The sequence below is a fragment of the Euprymna scolopes genome, chromosome 16 (genome assembly GCF_053919585.1).
Source record: "Euprymna scolopes isolate OS-2025 chromosome 16, ASM5391958v1, whole genome shotgun sequence".
Lineage (NCBI taxonomy): Eukaryota > Metazoa > Mollusca > Cephalopoda > Sepiida > Sepiolidae > Euprymna > Euprymna scolopes.
In genome coordinates, this window is record NC_136497.1 from 19,916,700 (window position 1) to 19,933,100 (window position 16,401).

The 16,401-nt window shown below is 37.0% G+C and overlaps 1 protein-coding gene across 1 annotated transcript in view; it reads right to left on the reverse strand.

Annotated features, from left to right (window-relative positions):
• Nucleotides 1–10,959, reverse strand: part of LOC145295862 (uncharacterized) — a 30,378-nt gene extending 19,419 nt beyond the window's left edge. Inside the window, exons 1-2 of the mRNA XM_080141594.1 lie at nucleotides 10,640–10,959; nucleotides 518–591 (exon numbers count right to left, since the gene is read on the reverse strand). Of these exons, the coding sequence (XP_079997720.1) occupies nucleotides 518–591; nucleotides 10,640–10,754 (189 nt within the window). The 5' untranslated portion in view covers nucleotides 10,755–10,959. The remainder of the gene's footprint in view (nucleotides 1–517; nucleotides 592–10,639) is intronic.
• Nucleotides 10,960–16,401: the final 5,442 nt, after the last annotated feature.

Genomic DNA, 16,401 nt, shown 5'->3' on the forward strand with positions numbered 1-16,401 from the left:
TCAGTTCCCGGATATGAACCCATTGAAAACCTTTGGGATATATTAGACCGGAACCTTCGCAAAAAGAAATGAAAGCCATCTTCTAATGTTGAACTTTTAGCATTATTGCATCAGAAATGGCAAGAATTTATTCAGGATGAGATTCGTTAACTGATCAATGCCATGCCTAGAACGGTCTTAGCAGTAAAGGGAATGTCAACCAATTATTAGTTAATAAATTAGTGGCCATTTATTTTGAATTTTGTTTTATAAATTATATGTTTATTGAAATAAACTGTTTCTATGGATGTCTATTCTTTTCTGTTATGTCTGTGGAAATGTTGAAAATTAGACAAATCCTGTTTTGTCACTGCTACAAATACGGTATTCAAAGTAAAATTTTATTCGTTCAACTCTTTAAACGGTTCAAATTTCATCCGGTGTTTCAATATTTGAAGGTAAAATAACAAATCTCTTACTCATCTCGTCTATTTACACTGTTCTCAATTCAATCGGATGATGACCAAATTATACTTACCTTAAAATATTCCAGGATTCTCATTACATATGTGCCAAATACATATTCTTTGCTCTGAATCTTTACCTTAAACACTGAAAACGAAATTAATGAAAAATATTATGTTTCTGGTTTGTTCAAATCAGGATTGATAATTAATATTATTTGCATTATTCGAACTACTATTCTCATCATGAGTTTTATTTTCACAACGTTTCGATCGATGTATTCTTCAACCTACTTCAGGTGTAACTTGTCAAACTTAGGAATGTTTCTTTTTTTTTTTTTTTTTTTTTTTTTTTTTTTACACAGTGATCACCACTTATCAAGGCCCGGAAGCCACTCAGGGATAAGGGTTATTGCAAGTACATTACGTTAGTGAGGAGATTTGATGAAGTGTTTAATTAGGGGGGCGGTTCATTAGGGATTTGTTAACATTAGACTTGAAGACATCCAAGTTGTAGTCCGGAGGGAAGCAGGCAGACGGAACAGAGTTCCACAGGCGTGCAGTTCTAAGAAAGAAGCTTTGTCCTCATCTTTTATAATTGTTGTTTCATGACGCTTCGAGCAATTTATTTCACCAGGCAGGTGGTTAACTGCTATGGGATAGGAATGTCGAATCCTCCAACTACATCCACAGCAATTACTGCCTTTTTTTTTTTTTTTTTTTTTTTTTTTTACAAAGGCATCACCACATTATCAAGGCCCAGAGGCCACTCAAGGATAAGGGTTAAAGAGTGTACAGTAGAAATTGGTCAATATAGTAATCATTAGTAATGAAAATTTGGTAAATTTAATAACTTATATGGAACGGCTCATCAAGAACTTATTTACTTTAGACTTGAACACAACCATATTGTAGTCAGCCGGAAAGCAGGAAAACGGAAGACAATTCCACAGGCGTGCAGTTCTAAGAAAGAAGCTTTGTTCATGGAATCTACGTTTAGGTTTAGCCACAGATAAAGAGTGGGGGAAATTATTGATAGTGTTTACAGCTAGACGAGTGTTTCTTGTGAAAGTTTGGCGAGGGGGGACCAAAGATTGAAGCTCAGTTGAACACTTTCCATGAAAATAACGATACATCAGAGACAAACTCGCAACATCTCTTCTGTGAGATAGAGGTTGCAAGGAGGAGAAAAGGACATCTCCTACGAGGCTACGAAGTCTATTTTGAACTCTATCAAGGCAGGACAAGTCCTTTCTAGCAGCTCCTGCCCAGATGTGGCAACAGTATTCCATCCTTGGACGTACCTGGCTCTTATATAGGTAGAGAATAGCATCAGCAGTGAGATATCTACTGGATCGATAGAAAGATCCCACCATTTTTCCAGCGGCCTTGGCAACAGATTTGATATACGTGTTCCATTTAAGATCAGGAGTAATGGTCAAGCCCAGAAGCTTGTCAAAACTTGAGGCCTCCTGAAGACGAGAGCCATTCATTTCAATTGATGACAAATGTGGATTAGAATGTTGATGATGTAAAGAGAGAAGCTTGGTTTTAGATGCATTAAAAGTAACCAGCCACTCCTTTCCCCATTGTACTACGTGCTCAAGATCAGAGGAGAGAGAATTGGAGAGAACTTGCTCGTTTACTGTCTTAGATGTGGTACCATAAATGGTAGTGTCGTCAGCATAAATGTCTACAAATGATGTAAGGATATGATTTGGAAGATCATTAATGTAGATCAGGAAAAGAGTTGGGCCCAGGATGGATCCCTGAGGGACACCGGCATTAATACTGTGAGCTTCTGATTTTTGCCCCTCAACTACTACTCTTATGAACCTATCAGAAAGAAATGATTTAATGATTGAGAAGACTTTTCCAGCTATACCATAGCTAGCGATCTTATGAAGTAAACCTTTATGCCATACCCTATCAAAGGCTTTAGATATGTCAAGAGCAATTGCTCTAGAAAGATTGCCACCGTCGAGAGATTTGCTAATCCTATGCGATATAACTGTAATGACATCTGCTGTAGATCTAGCAGAACGGAAACCATATTGAGTGTCACTAAGAAGGTTATTTTTGTTGAGATGTTTGATTACTTCTGTATTTAACACAGATTCTAGCAACTTACTCATGACGCACAAGAAACTTATTGGCCTGTACTGAGAGGGGGATGAGCGATCACCTGAATTCTTAAATACAGGGCATACTGATGAGGTTTTCCAGGGAGATGGGAAACTATTCTCCTTAAGACAACGTTTAAACAGTTTTGTAAGTATGGGCGCTAATTCAGGTTGAAGTTTTTTGAGTACTATAATTGGAATACCATCAGGGCCAGTTGCTTTACTCGAATCAAGGTTTTTGATTAGCTTCGCAACATCACGTACAGATATACGTATATCACATAGCGTGTTTTCTGATACAGGAGGAAATATTGGGGGTTGGCGGTCTTGGTCGCAAAGGGTAGAATTTGCTGCAAAGTTCTTGACAAAGAGTTTGGCTTTGTCTGATGCTGATGAGATTACCTCAGGTCCATTGATAATAGTTGGGATGGAGCACACGCTTCTGTTCAGGATTCTGTTTGCTATTTGCCAAAACTGGTGGGAACCAAGCCGCTGCTCAGCTACTTTGGACTTAACAGATTGAGCATACAACTCTCTTGCGTTCCTTATTACTTTCTTACAATGGTTGCTGGCAGTCCTGAAAACGGCTTTAGTTTCCATACATCTATTACGTTTGAAGCAGTGGAAAAAGTGATTTCTGTGCGCAATGGCAGCAGCACATTCTGGAGAGAACCATGGCTGGCTGTTAGGTTTTTTCTGAAACTTTTTAGAGGGTATGAAATGGTCAATACCTACAATTAACCATTCAGTTAGGTCTAATACTATAGAGGACACATCCTTTTTAAACATGGAATGCAGAGGTAGATCAGATATAAATGTACGGAAGCTATCCCAGTCAGCCTTAGTGTATCGATATACTGTACGATGAAGAGGTACATCTGGGGACTTATTACATTTCATTTTTATCTTAATTGATACAACAGAATGGTCGGAAGATCCAAGAGGCGACAGAACAGAAACAGTTTCTGTCAAACTCTGGAGTCTTTACAGTATTGTGAATAGAACCCTTTATTTAATCCATGGGAGTAGAACGCTCTCGTTCTGTTAGTCATGACTGGATAGAAGTCCTAAGTATGGAGTACTAGCGCCACATCTGGGCAGGAGCTGCTAAAAGCAGCTTATTCTGCCTTGACAGAGTTCAAAATAGACTTCGTAGCCTAATAGGGGATGCCCTTTTCTCTTCCCTGCAACTTATTTCCGACAGAAGAGACATTGCTAGCCTATCACTGCTTTATTGTCATTTCCATGGCAAATGCTCATCTGAGATCCAATCTATCGTCCTCTCTTGCCAAACTTTCACGAAAAACACTCGTCTATCTTAAACCACTGTCAATAATTTTCCCCACTCTTTATCTGTGCCTAAACTAAAATGTAGTTTCCCTGAACAAAGCTTCTTTCTAAGAACTGCACGCTTGTTGAACTCGCTTTCACTTGCCTGTTTTCCATCTGACTACAATTTGGTTGTCTTCAAGTCCAATGTAAACAAATTCTTGATGACCCGTTCCCTTAAGTAATCCAATTTACCAACTTTTCACTACTAACGATTACTATGATATTATCCCATTGACTACTGTACACTCAATAACCTTTAACCACGAGTGGCCTCCGGGCCCTGATAAGTGGTGACCCCTATGTAAAAAAAAAAAGTATTTTGAGTGTCGCCCACACTGAGAATTGAACCTTCAACTTCCAGCAAGAAAGGATTTTATCGTGTCGATTAACATTTCTTGCAAATATCTTTCCCAAATCATAATTTTTTTTTTCATGTCAGCCTATCAGCAGTTTTTATGTTATTGGTTTGACTCGGCTGACAGTAGAAACGAAGAATAACTCTGAAACTGATTTAATAGACCTATTGATCAATTTACATACAAAATGTCGATACATTTGTATTAGGTTGACAAGAAGGTTTTGATTTCAAATGATGTATTTTCAAATACCTTTACTGTATATATTATTTTAAAAAGTGGTTTTCTTTCTATTTGATCCTTTAAATTACAATCATATTAATACTATTATTTCTTCTTTTCAGAATGTTGAATACAAAATGGAAAAAAAAAGCAAATTCGTACAATTTTCTTATTTAAATTCAAGCTAGGCCGAAAAGCTGTTGAAACAGTTCACGATATCAACAAAACTCAACAGTACAATGGTGGTTTAAGAAATTCCGTGGCGATGACGAGAATCTTGAAGATAATGAGTGTAGTGGTTGGCCATCGGATGTTGACAACGATTAATTAAGAGCCTTAGTCGAAGTTAATCCATGCACAACTGTTTGAGAACTTGCTTCTGAATTAGACATAATGTATACGACAATTTCCAACCACTTGAGAAAGATTGGAAAAACAAAATAACTTGATAAATGAGTGCTTCATGAATTGAACGACAACAAAAAAAAACGCCGCTATGAAGTGTCATCTTCACTTCTTTTATGCAACAAGAACGTTTCATTTCTCAACAAGGTTGTGACTTGTGATGAAAAGTGGGTTCTTTATGACAACCAGCGACACTCAGCTCAGTGGTTAGACACTGACGAAGCTCCACAACAATTCCTAAAGTCAGTGTTGAACCAAAAGATCATGCTGACTGTTTGGTGATCTGCAATCAGTCTCATTAATTACTGTTTTTTTAATGCAAGCAAAATCATTACAACAGAGAAATACTGTCAACAAATGGATGAAATGTATAAGAAACTTTGACAACATCCAGCATTAGTAAACAGAAAAGGCCCAATTCTCCTCTACGGCAATACCCAACTGCACGTTGAAGGTGAACAAATTGGACATTTAAAGCTGCCTCATCCGCCATACTCTCCAGACCTCTCACCTACTGACTACCACTTTCTCAAGCATCTCGACAACTTTCTGCATGAGAAATGCTTCAAAAGGAGAAATGCTTCAAAAACGCCTTCAGCGACTTCATCGCCACTAGAATGCAAGATTTTTATATTACTGGCATAAATACACTTGTTTTGCATTGGCAAAAGTGTGTTGATTCTGACAGAGCTTATTTCGATCAATAAATTTATGTTGAAAACCGCAAAAACTTTCTTGTCAACCTGATACTAACATGTCTATGGCATAAGAGATTGGGCAGTCCCAGGCCTCCCTCATTTGGAATTTGAGTACATCCATCCTAAGTGTTTCTGAACTCTATAAGTTTGAAACTGAAAATGCTTCATCATCATTTAGTCATCAAATCATTACTTTGTGTGGTGAATCAATGAGCGTGTGAATTCCATTATCTCGACTACGGTTGAATGATGATGATGATGATGATGATGATGATGATGATGATGATGATGATGATTTGGCCTTTATGAGAACTGTGCTAGGCCGATCTGGGTTTGTGTAAAATGTTTTTGACTCCTAATGGGGGTAGATATTTATTTGCTACCCACCACTGCAAAATGTGGCACAAGGCCGGAAGGTGGAGAATAAGCAAGCTCCCCTAAAGAAGGGGCACTCTCGCCTCAACAAATATTGCCTGGGCACTCCAGTCGGCATTCCCTGGTAGGGGCGCCTCAGGCGACAAGCAATTAGCTCGCCCCACCGGAAAGCCCAGTGGCAAGGCCTGGGAGGGTGGACCTCCTAGGTAGTACCCAAGCGGTATACCTCAGTCCAACAGGTGCTGGGCTGGTTCCCGGCCCCTCACCTTTTGGGCTGAGTGTCAAGAACGGGTCCTTGACGAGTACTTCTACCCTGTCTCCCTGCAGCCGAAGCAACTAGGGGACCTTCCCCATCATAAGTAATGGGAGTAGAGATTTAATTGCTGCCCATCACAGCAATATTTGGCACGAGGCCGAAAAGTAGGGATCTAGGAGGCTCCCCTAAAGGAGGGGCACTCCTGCAATTGTAAAAATTGCCTGAGTAACCCCGTCGGCATTCTCCGGTCGAGGCGCCTCAGGCAGTAAGTGATAAACTTACTCCACCGGAAAGCCCGGTGGCAAGGCCTGGGAGGGTTGACCCCTAGGTATTACCCAGGTGGCGTACCTCAGTTCAACAGGTGCTGGGCTGGTTCCCGGCCCCTCACCTGTTGGGCTGAGTGTCAAGTGACGAATCCTTCACGAGTACTACTACCCTGTCTCCCTGCAGCCGGAGCTGCTAGAAGACCTTCCCCATCAGACGAGCTGGTGGGGGTATGTTGTCAATGATTTTGACAATCGTTTTTATAATCACCGGTTGTGGTAATCAACCCATGAAAACGTTCCAAAGTTACTATAAAAATTGTTGAATTTTAAATTCAATAAGTTCGCCGTCGGCTATGTCACAAACCGCATTTGAATACTTAGCCGCCATCTTTGTTACTGGAAATTACTTCACACTCAGTATCGAGACTGCACTCTGTTCAACATAATGTTTCAACACTTAACAGTTTGTATTAAGTTTACTAATTGTACCTATTTACAATGCCTCCCCAAGGGACAGAGTTAGACACCAGGGTCGTTTTTTAATGTGGAGAAAAGGTACAAAAATAAAATTGTCTCAGTCGTGAAGGATTTCTCCTCCACTAGATTCATAGAGAATAGTTCTATTTCATTAATCATTCTTTCTTTTTTTTTTTTTGGGGGGGGGGGTATGTTCTTTGTATTTTCGATATTATAGCCCACTTTTTCATGACTTTCTTACTAATCTTTTGTGTATACATATTTCACCTTTAACTGGTGTGGATATGTACTAGGATTTTCTTCCTTCTTCTCTTATCAACCCGACTTAAACCGCCTGTCATATTGGTATCATTTCAATATGATTCTAATTTTTTTAAATTTGTTAAGTCCGTCAAACCCATTTAACCCTTTATGACCTGTATTATGATGTAGATGTCACTTCACGAGGGAAGAGAGAGCGCCAATCAAAGAAAGAGATATATTTATATCACAAGTAACGGCACAGTCCTGAACATATTCGTTCATGCAATCCCAAGCAATACCACCGAATCGACACACCATGCCATGAAAATTATTGTTGAATTGACACAAACGCTCCCGAGCAACACCGGCAACTGACGTAACATGCCACCGAACAATCTCATCGAATCAACACATCACCGAACAATATTGTTGAATTGATACGCCACGTTCCCGAGCAACACCGAACAATCTCATCGAATCAACACATCACCAAACAATATTGTTGAATTGATACGCCACGTTCCCAAGCAACACCGAACAATCTAATCGAATCAACACATCACCAAACAATATTGTTGAATTGATAAGCTACGTTCCTGAGCAACACCGAACAATCTCACCAAATCGACACGCCACAATACAAAATAAAGTAACACGAGACATTTTATCAGAGCAATGTATTTCAACCACTCCAAAATGACTTATCGGCTTGTTTTTTTTAGCCGTTGGGCAAAACTAAATCGTCAATTTGGGGTAAGATGAATGTAGTTCATTTGTAGACTGAGTTGCAATCGAAAGGTCCCAGATTTGCTTTTCACCGCAGGTAGGCCTAACTCATACACTTGTGAGCTTCTGTGCATGCTCGGCACAGTAGACGATTAAAAAAATATTTATTGTTAATTTTAGTCAGTTTAAAGGGTAATGATGCAATGATTGTCTTCAAACTGGAAAACTAATGAAGTTCAATAGTCAAACAATCACTGAGAATTTTTGCATTTTATGAACTTATCTTGATTATTATCCATAGTGTTTGAAAAGAGTGTGTTTATAACAACAAACGAAATCCTCCACTCTCTGAGAGATGGCAGCATACTGAATGTTAGTAATGGACAATTGAAATGTGGAGGTATCTTGCATCTACCCAGATACTGAACTAATACGTACAAGGCATGTTTGAATTCCCATTTTATTTATGCCGATATTATTTATTTATTTATGACTGAATGAATTAGTTCAAGCAGGTCACAAAAGGTTAACAATTGATTATCTAAGATCATGTCCTCTTGCGACGCATGGGTTTCTAAAATATACAAATGATTGCTTTTTAACTTGCTATTTTCATTTCATCAGGATGCCCATGTTTCAAGACGATTCGTGGACATTACAAATTTAAAACAGAAAATACCCCCACTATCATTTATCATTCATATGATTAGCGAATAAAATTTGAGGACAAAACGTTTGACTTTTACAAAGGGTAAAGAAAAAAAAAACAGAAACATTAATACATTTAATCATGAAACCGATACTTTCACCAAAAACCAAAAAATAAAAGATCACAAAATCTCAGCATGAGTGTAACAGACTAGTGACGAGGATATTTCAAACATGCGAGGTGCCTTCAATAAGTTTCCAGACTTTTTGTACAGGCATTTAAAATTGTTGTAGACTTTTGAAAATTTAGTATGTTATTGCTGTACATCTTATGACATGACTGGTTAATTTTTATGATTTACGGTTCAAATGAACAGCTACACCAGGATTGGAATACACCCTACTAAAGCCTGATTCTTATAGCTGGTGAATTTCCAAAATGCAATCTGAACGTGAGGACACTTTAGGAAAAAAATATGCGATAAAAACTGTTTTAAACTTGGAAAATATGCCACAGAAAAAATGTCACAGAAAAAGTGCCACAGAAACGTATGAGATACTTCAGACTGTTTTTGGACCATCTTGCATGAATTGAGCATCAGTTTTTGAATGGCATGAGAAATTCAAGGAAGGCTGTGAGGGATGATGAGAGGTGTGTGAGGAGTATGGAAGTCAGAACACCAGAGTTGATTGGCCAAATAAAGAATTTCATGGATAAGGACCGTTGTGTGCCTATAGAGACAATAAGTGCACAGTTTGATGTCGGTGTGAGAACTGTACACACAATTATTTGTGCAAAACTGAAGATGTGAAAGATTTGTGCGATGCACCAGTTCACAACTCCATCCTTGTCACAGACTATTTGACCAAGATCGGCATCAAGACAGTTCCCCACTCTCCCTATAATCCAGATTTTGCTTCCTGCGACTTTTGGTTATTTCCTAAGCTCAAGGAAACCTTAGAGGCTGTCGTTATTAGACAATTGAGGAGATGAAAGAGTCTGTGACATGCTCACACAAGAGGACTTCCATGGAGCTTTCCAGAATTTGTTGGAACTGAACAACAAGTGTGTTGCAGCCAGAGGAGATTACTTCGAAGGGGGCTAGAGTTTTAAAAGTGTACTATCAATAAAAGTAAGTGCCATATACAAATATTTGAATGCATTGAAAGCAAAGTGCTTCAATTAAACACTAATTAAACATATTATTTTAAACGTAACCTTGACAGACTAAGAAACATGTTATCTATCTATCTATCTATCTATATATATATCTTTTATATAAAAGGAACTCTGTGTGTGTGTGTGTGTGCGTGTGTGTGTGTGTGTGTGTGTGTGTGTGTGTGTGTGTGTGTGTGTGTGTGAGTTCAAGTCCGTTTCCTTATAGACTTTCAAACGACTGGGCCGATTTTTATGAAAATTTACAAAAATGTGATTTATGTACTTGACAGTGTTCTTAGATACGGTGTATATCAGAATGTCTTCGATAAGTATCGATAATCAATAATCGAAAAAATTTAATAAAAGAAGGAACAAGCGATTTTTACCCAAGTTAACACCTTATACAGTTTAACATCCCTAGCACATTTGAGAAATTTTATTACAACACAAGCAAAAATGTGAGGCATATAGAATCAACAGTATGATTGTTTGATAACACAGGTACGTGTTCGAACTGAATGTTTGTTTAAAGCACAATTGAACCATGATACTTGACTTTTGCATTTTAAACTTTATTTCAAGCCGTTATATATAAAAATAATTTTATAAAATCAAAAGTAGATTCTCTACAGTGCAATGTAAACTACAATGTATTGTAGACTAAGTCACTTCAGGGAGGCATGTGAAGTTTCCTCCCGATGCACCGCGATGGATCCCAACTAGAGCAAGCAACCAATCGATTTGATTGAAAAACAGGTGATTTCACCGATTTCGATAACAGTAAAAATATGGGAGTGTGAAACATTTGTTGATCATCATTCAATTCCGGACAACATCGGGTTTGCCTGCTAGTTAAAAACTAACGCATAGCACACTGCGATAAACATAGAAATAATAGTGTTTTACTTACCCTTTTCATTGCGGCAGTAAGTTACTTGGAAATGCGGTTGCTGGCATAATTTTGATGACACTTCTGTTATGACCGTCTTTAGGATCAAAAGTGTCAAAAACATGCCCACAAACATTCTGGGCTCGAAATAGTTTTTTTTTTTTTGTTTGTTTTTTCGAATGGACGAGATATGAATTTGCAAAATCAGAAAATATTAAATATTCCCGTTAAATACTGAACACAGAAAACTCTTCTGTTGTTTTTTGTAAGTCACAGAGAAAGTGAGAAATTAGCAGCTAGTTTTCAAATTAACACACACAAAATAATATATGACATAGGTATTTTTTTTATTTAATCATTAATTATGAATGTCACGATGTTTAATCAACGTTTAAATAATTTATTTATAAGTAGCAGCATTTATAATCGAAGTTAATCGATTTCATTTGAGTATTTATTAAATATCTATAAATCATTTCAACACTCTCACTATATATATATATATATATATATATATATATATATATATATATATATATATATATATATATATATATATATATATAGGAGTGGAAAATGAATTCACAAAGACTATATATTGGTAAATATAGAATGAATCATTTATTTAATAAAGGTATACATACATTTAGTTGGAGGATAAAGGGGACTCTTTATACCAAAGTATTTCGAAGCCTAATGCTTCTCATCAGAAGAGTAGGTACTAGGTAACATAATGGGGATGTGACGTCTAGCAAGGGATTCATCAGGAATAAAATAAATTAATAAAATTTCTCTACTCTTCTGATGAGAAGCATTAGGCTTCGAAATACCTTGGTATAAAGAGTCCCCTTTATCTCCCATCTAATTGTATGTATACTCTTATCAAATAAATAAATCATTCTATACATACCAATACATAGTTTTTGTGAATTCATTTTCCATTCTTATTATCTCCTATATAAGCTCCATTGAAATTTGCTGAGCTTTATATTATCCTGATAAATCTACTCTTAAAGAATTGAATTTATTCTCTTCTTCTAACTCACCAAGCTAATACCAAAGTGGAGAAGGATATACTCTTTATTTGCTTTTATATAAACAGTAATATGTTGCTACAGAGTCATGAGCATGTTTCGGTCAGCTAGCTATTATTAACTAGAGACCTTTGCAGGCGATACAGCTTATACAAAAGCAAACATTGTTTTCGTATAGGCTGTATTGCCTAAAAAGGTCTCTGGTAGAAAAAATGGACTCAAACTGGCAAGGTCTGGCACATGTTGTAGCTTAGCTACTAATTTTACCTTTTTTATCCACCCGACTGCATCACCTCCACTAAAAGGTGGTATCACATCTTTTTCTAATCTCAGCATCCTGGGTTCAATGATCTGTTCTCTGCCGAAATAGCTTGTAGTTAAATATGTTGGTATTATGAAAATCTAATGCACATCCGACAGAATTCACGTCAAAGAGACACCATCGAAGAGACACTGTCAAATTGACAGAACACAATCCCAAGCAATGATGTGATTCATCAAGATCGCCCATACTTTTACTTGTACTCCACATACTTTTATATCCACTTTCCTTGTTCCTTTACATTTTTTGTCCCTTCCATCAACTGTTTTCCCTGTGCCATTCCTACCATATCCACTCATGAGTTTTGAGTTGATTAAAGTGGTTGTGCATCCAGTATCAACAAGTGCGGTCATTACTGAATCATCTACCAACACGTCTATTATAGGAAGATGCCCATATATGCTGTCTAGGAATTGGTGAACTAGAAGAGTTGCATGGCATGTACCACATGGAAGTGGAAAGAAGATCATATTTGGTGTGGAAAGTTGATCTCCATATAAAATGGGAAGAAGTTCAGAAGGTAGTTAAGAACTCGCAAATATACATAATCCTGGGAAAATTGAAATTTCAAAGAATTGGACAAGGTTAGCTATTGACATAACACACTATCGTGGAGGAGCGTGCTTGTTAGTGATTGAATGTGGATCAAGTAAACTGGCGATATGGAGGGAGTTAGATACGGAATCTGCGTCTGCAATTGCAGCCAAATTAGAAAAGGTGATGCTTGAACGAGGTGAGGGAGGTGATAATGGATAATGGCACTGCTTTTCACTCTATAATCTTTCAGACTATGCTAAAAAATGGAAGATAAAAAGTTATTACAGGGAAACCTATAGACCTGGAGAAATGGAATAGTGGAGTAACATCATCGGACAGTGAAAGCAATAGCCGAGAGAGGAATGATATCACCCGAAGAAGCCATGTTCTTGTACAACATGGTCCCTAAGGTTGGACAGAGAGAGGACACAGTGCCACATAGATCAATTTTTAATTATGAATGGAAGCGCCCAAGAGATATGTTCCCAGAAATTGATGAGCAAGGATCAGCCAAAATCCAAATAGGAGCAGAGGTTTGGGTGAAACCTCCTAATGCATGATGCACAATGCAATGAGGAAGAGGGGTGATTACGGGCTGCAATTTAAGGCGCATGGTTCATATAGATGATGAGGATGTCGATGCTGAGTCAGAGAATAATGAAGGTGAACCAGTGCTGATACAAAGACTGCAGAGAGAATGTAATGTGCCTATCTGAGCACAGAATTATGTAATGTGAAATGATCTTTAATGATCATGGGAGCGTGTATTCTAAAATATAATTTTAAAAATTAATACAGTCCTGTGGTGAGGAGCAAACCCGAGACCTTTTGGTTACTGATCTGGGGTTTGTCAAAGGGTTACATCCATCCTGCCCACAGCAACGGTTTGGTTTCATCCGACAGCTATAGAAAAAGAGCCAATAGGTCATTTGGCATCAGTTGAGGAGGATTGCTCTGATTGTGTGTTACTGCGTTCGTGCTCGGGATTGTGTTCTATCAATTCGATGGTGTTGCTCATGATCATTGTTGTGTCATAACACAATAGTAAAAGAAGAAAATCAAGTCGAGGCTGGTTTAACAAACGAAGTGTATTAACATAACAGGTAAAAAGGTAGGAATAGGGGTATAACTGACTAGTGCTCAGCTAGGCAGTGAAGTACTGTCACTCCTCACCGGTGTAGTCATTACTGGCATTATATATATAGTGAGAACCGGTGTAATTTCCCTTATGCATAGAAAGGCTAGTATAACAATCGTGTTGCTTGGAATCTTGTTCTATCAATTCAATGGTGTTGCTTGGGATCTTGTCCTGTCAATTCAACGGTGTCTCTTTGGCAGACATGTCTGTTGGATTTTCATAATGCTAATATATTTAACTGCGGTTTAGTTCCTTGTACATGAGCTTTTTATAAGTGGGGTAATGCATTTTGTAGCAGTTTTTCTTTCTTGTTTTATTAACTGGGACAAAGATATGCAATTTTGATTGAACTTTTTGAGCAAAATTATTAATTTTTCTTGTGATTGAGTTCAGAGGATATCTTTATGTTTTGAATTTGATTCTCCTAACCAAATCTATCATAGAGTTTTCAAAGTCATTGAGGTGGGGATTATAACCGGGGTGAGATATTGTTTTAAGACCATAGAAATTAGACACTCTTTTTTCAATCCTCTTCAGTTCCCTATTTGAATTAATTAGAAGTGTATTTTTTAGGTATTCAGGGTATGGTGGAGTGTCCGTAGAAATGAGAGTCCTTTTTTTGTTATTGGAGTTCAGATCGTAATGGAAAGCTTTCCATTTTATGTCCACGTAAATTTTATTAAAAGGCTATAAAGGATATAATATTTTATGTATAAATTTTTAGTAATTAATGCGGAGATTTTGGAGAAAATGTTTTGTTTCAAGTTTTTTACATCTTCAAGTGTCAAATAAATAATTCATGGCTTTTAGTTTTGTTGTACGGCATATAAACCTTTTCGGGTTCAGCTACACATTATTGGTAAAAAATTTAATGCTTCAAGTTGTTTATTTATTTGAGTATTTATTCATTGTGTTTAGTTTGTTTTGTAAAGAAAATTGTTGTATTTGTTTTTGGCTTTTGTGGTTAAATTAGTCAAGTCTCAATTGTTAGATTTGACACACTGCTGCCAAAATTCCTTAGTCCAAAAACTCAACTCTCTGCTATTACTTTCTCTTCAAAGGCACTTCTATTGATCGAACTCACTTCTTCAAAATCCAATTCCAAAATGATCACCCTCTCTGAAAAATCAAGCCTCTCTTATGTCCAACCAGGAACATCTCATTTACATATCAGGTGGTAACATTGCAGGTATATAAAGAGATAAGGCAGCCATTTTTATTTCTTTTTTCTTCATTCATTTTTGGTCCACCCAGATTTGTACAAGTTGCACAAGGCAGGTTTGTAACAACTTTTTAAACATTTCAGACCATATCTTTGTAAAACATAGGTGAATGAATTGCATTATGAGTTATTTCCATTTCGCATCATTTACATGTAGATTGTAATTAAAAAAGACACTTTTTGTGTTCTTCTGATGTTACCAACTTGTTCCCAAATGTAACCCACAATGAAATCATTCAAATATGTGATATGTTTTATTGTAGCACATTAACTGTTTCTGCTTTCCATAAAATATTTTTCAGAAATTTATAAAAATACCTACTAATCGGTTAGTTCTAGTTTCCATAAGGAACTGTAGTGATGGGGTGGCGATAAGTGGCCCTTTGTGTGCTATTCTAAAAGTCATTTTCCTAGGTCATCAGGAATCTTTACAGTTCACTCGAGTTCCAAGACCCTATTTATTATTGGCTTTATGTAGTTGATACATTTCAGATTTTTAAATAACTTTTTTAATAATCAATTACGCATTTGAAACAGATTAAATTCCAAATTCTGCAAACCTGCGACATCTACAATAAAATCTGTCATGCACGTTTGAATGTCAAATACATGCCTGACGAAGAGAAGACAACCTGAAGTATAGCATCACAGATACACAAGCTGACCGTCTGATGCAAGTACGAACATTGTACATGTAAAATATTGTATATAAAAGGAAACATATGAATTGGATCAATAAAAATGAAACTATATAGCTAGTTCCACCATTATATCTTAAGTTGCGTACGTTTGAGTCTATCTGTCATATTTTTAATTGTTCTGCATTCTATAAACTTAAATTTCTTCTTATATACGCAATGAGGCACAATGAGACAGCTCCCTTTTGGGGAGCTGGGGGCTTTCCAGAGAGTAAACCTTGTGCCAGACTTGTTACATAATCGTGGGGAGATGTGCAACGATGATCTGCTGCAAATATTGAAAATGTCAGGTCTGCCAACTCAACAGTTTGACAGGCGATGTGTGTGATCCGATATTATTTATACAATCGGATGTACCATCAAGGTGTCTCCAGAGATTTGAAAAACAAAATAATATTTCAGTCACTTTATTTTCTTAGCGTGTATGCATATCTCCATCTCTTTATCTCTCTCTCTCTCTCTCTCTCCATTTCTTTTGTTTTCTCTTTTTCTTATCAATCTCTTTTTCTCTCTTTTTAAAAAGAGAAAAATTGTTTTATACATTTGAATTTGTGGCATCGAACAAGATGCCAACGACGCTCATAGCAGTTTTCTACCGGCCGACGACAGACGTGGGTCTACAATAAATATGCTCCTTTTAATTGTTAGAATAAAAATAATTCTATTTTTTATAGAAAAAAAGATGTCTTGTGGCTTTTTTTTTTGTACAAGCGTTCAATTCCAGCAAAGCAGTCCCTGCTATCAATAACAATAATAAAATCCTGCCCGTAATGATATGAAGAAGAGAAGTAGATGTGGCTGACATCAAATCGATCCTCAAGTCAAACCTAGG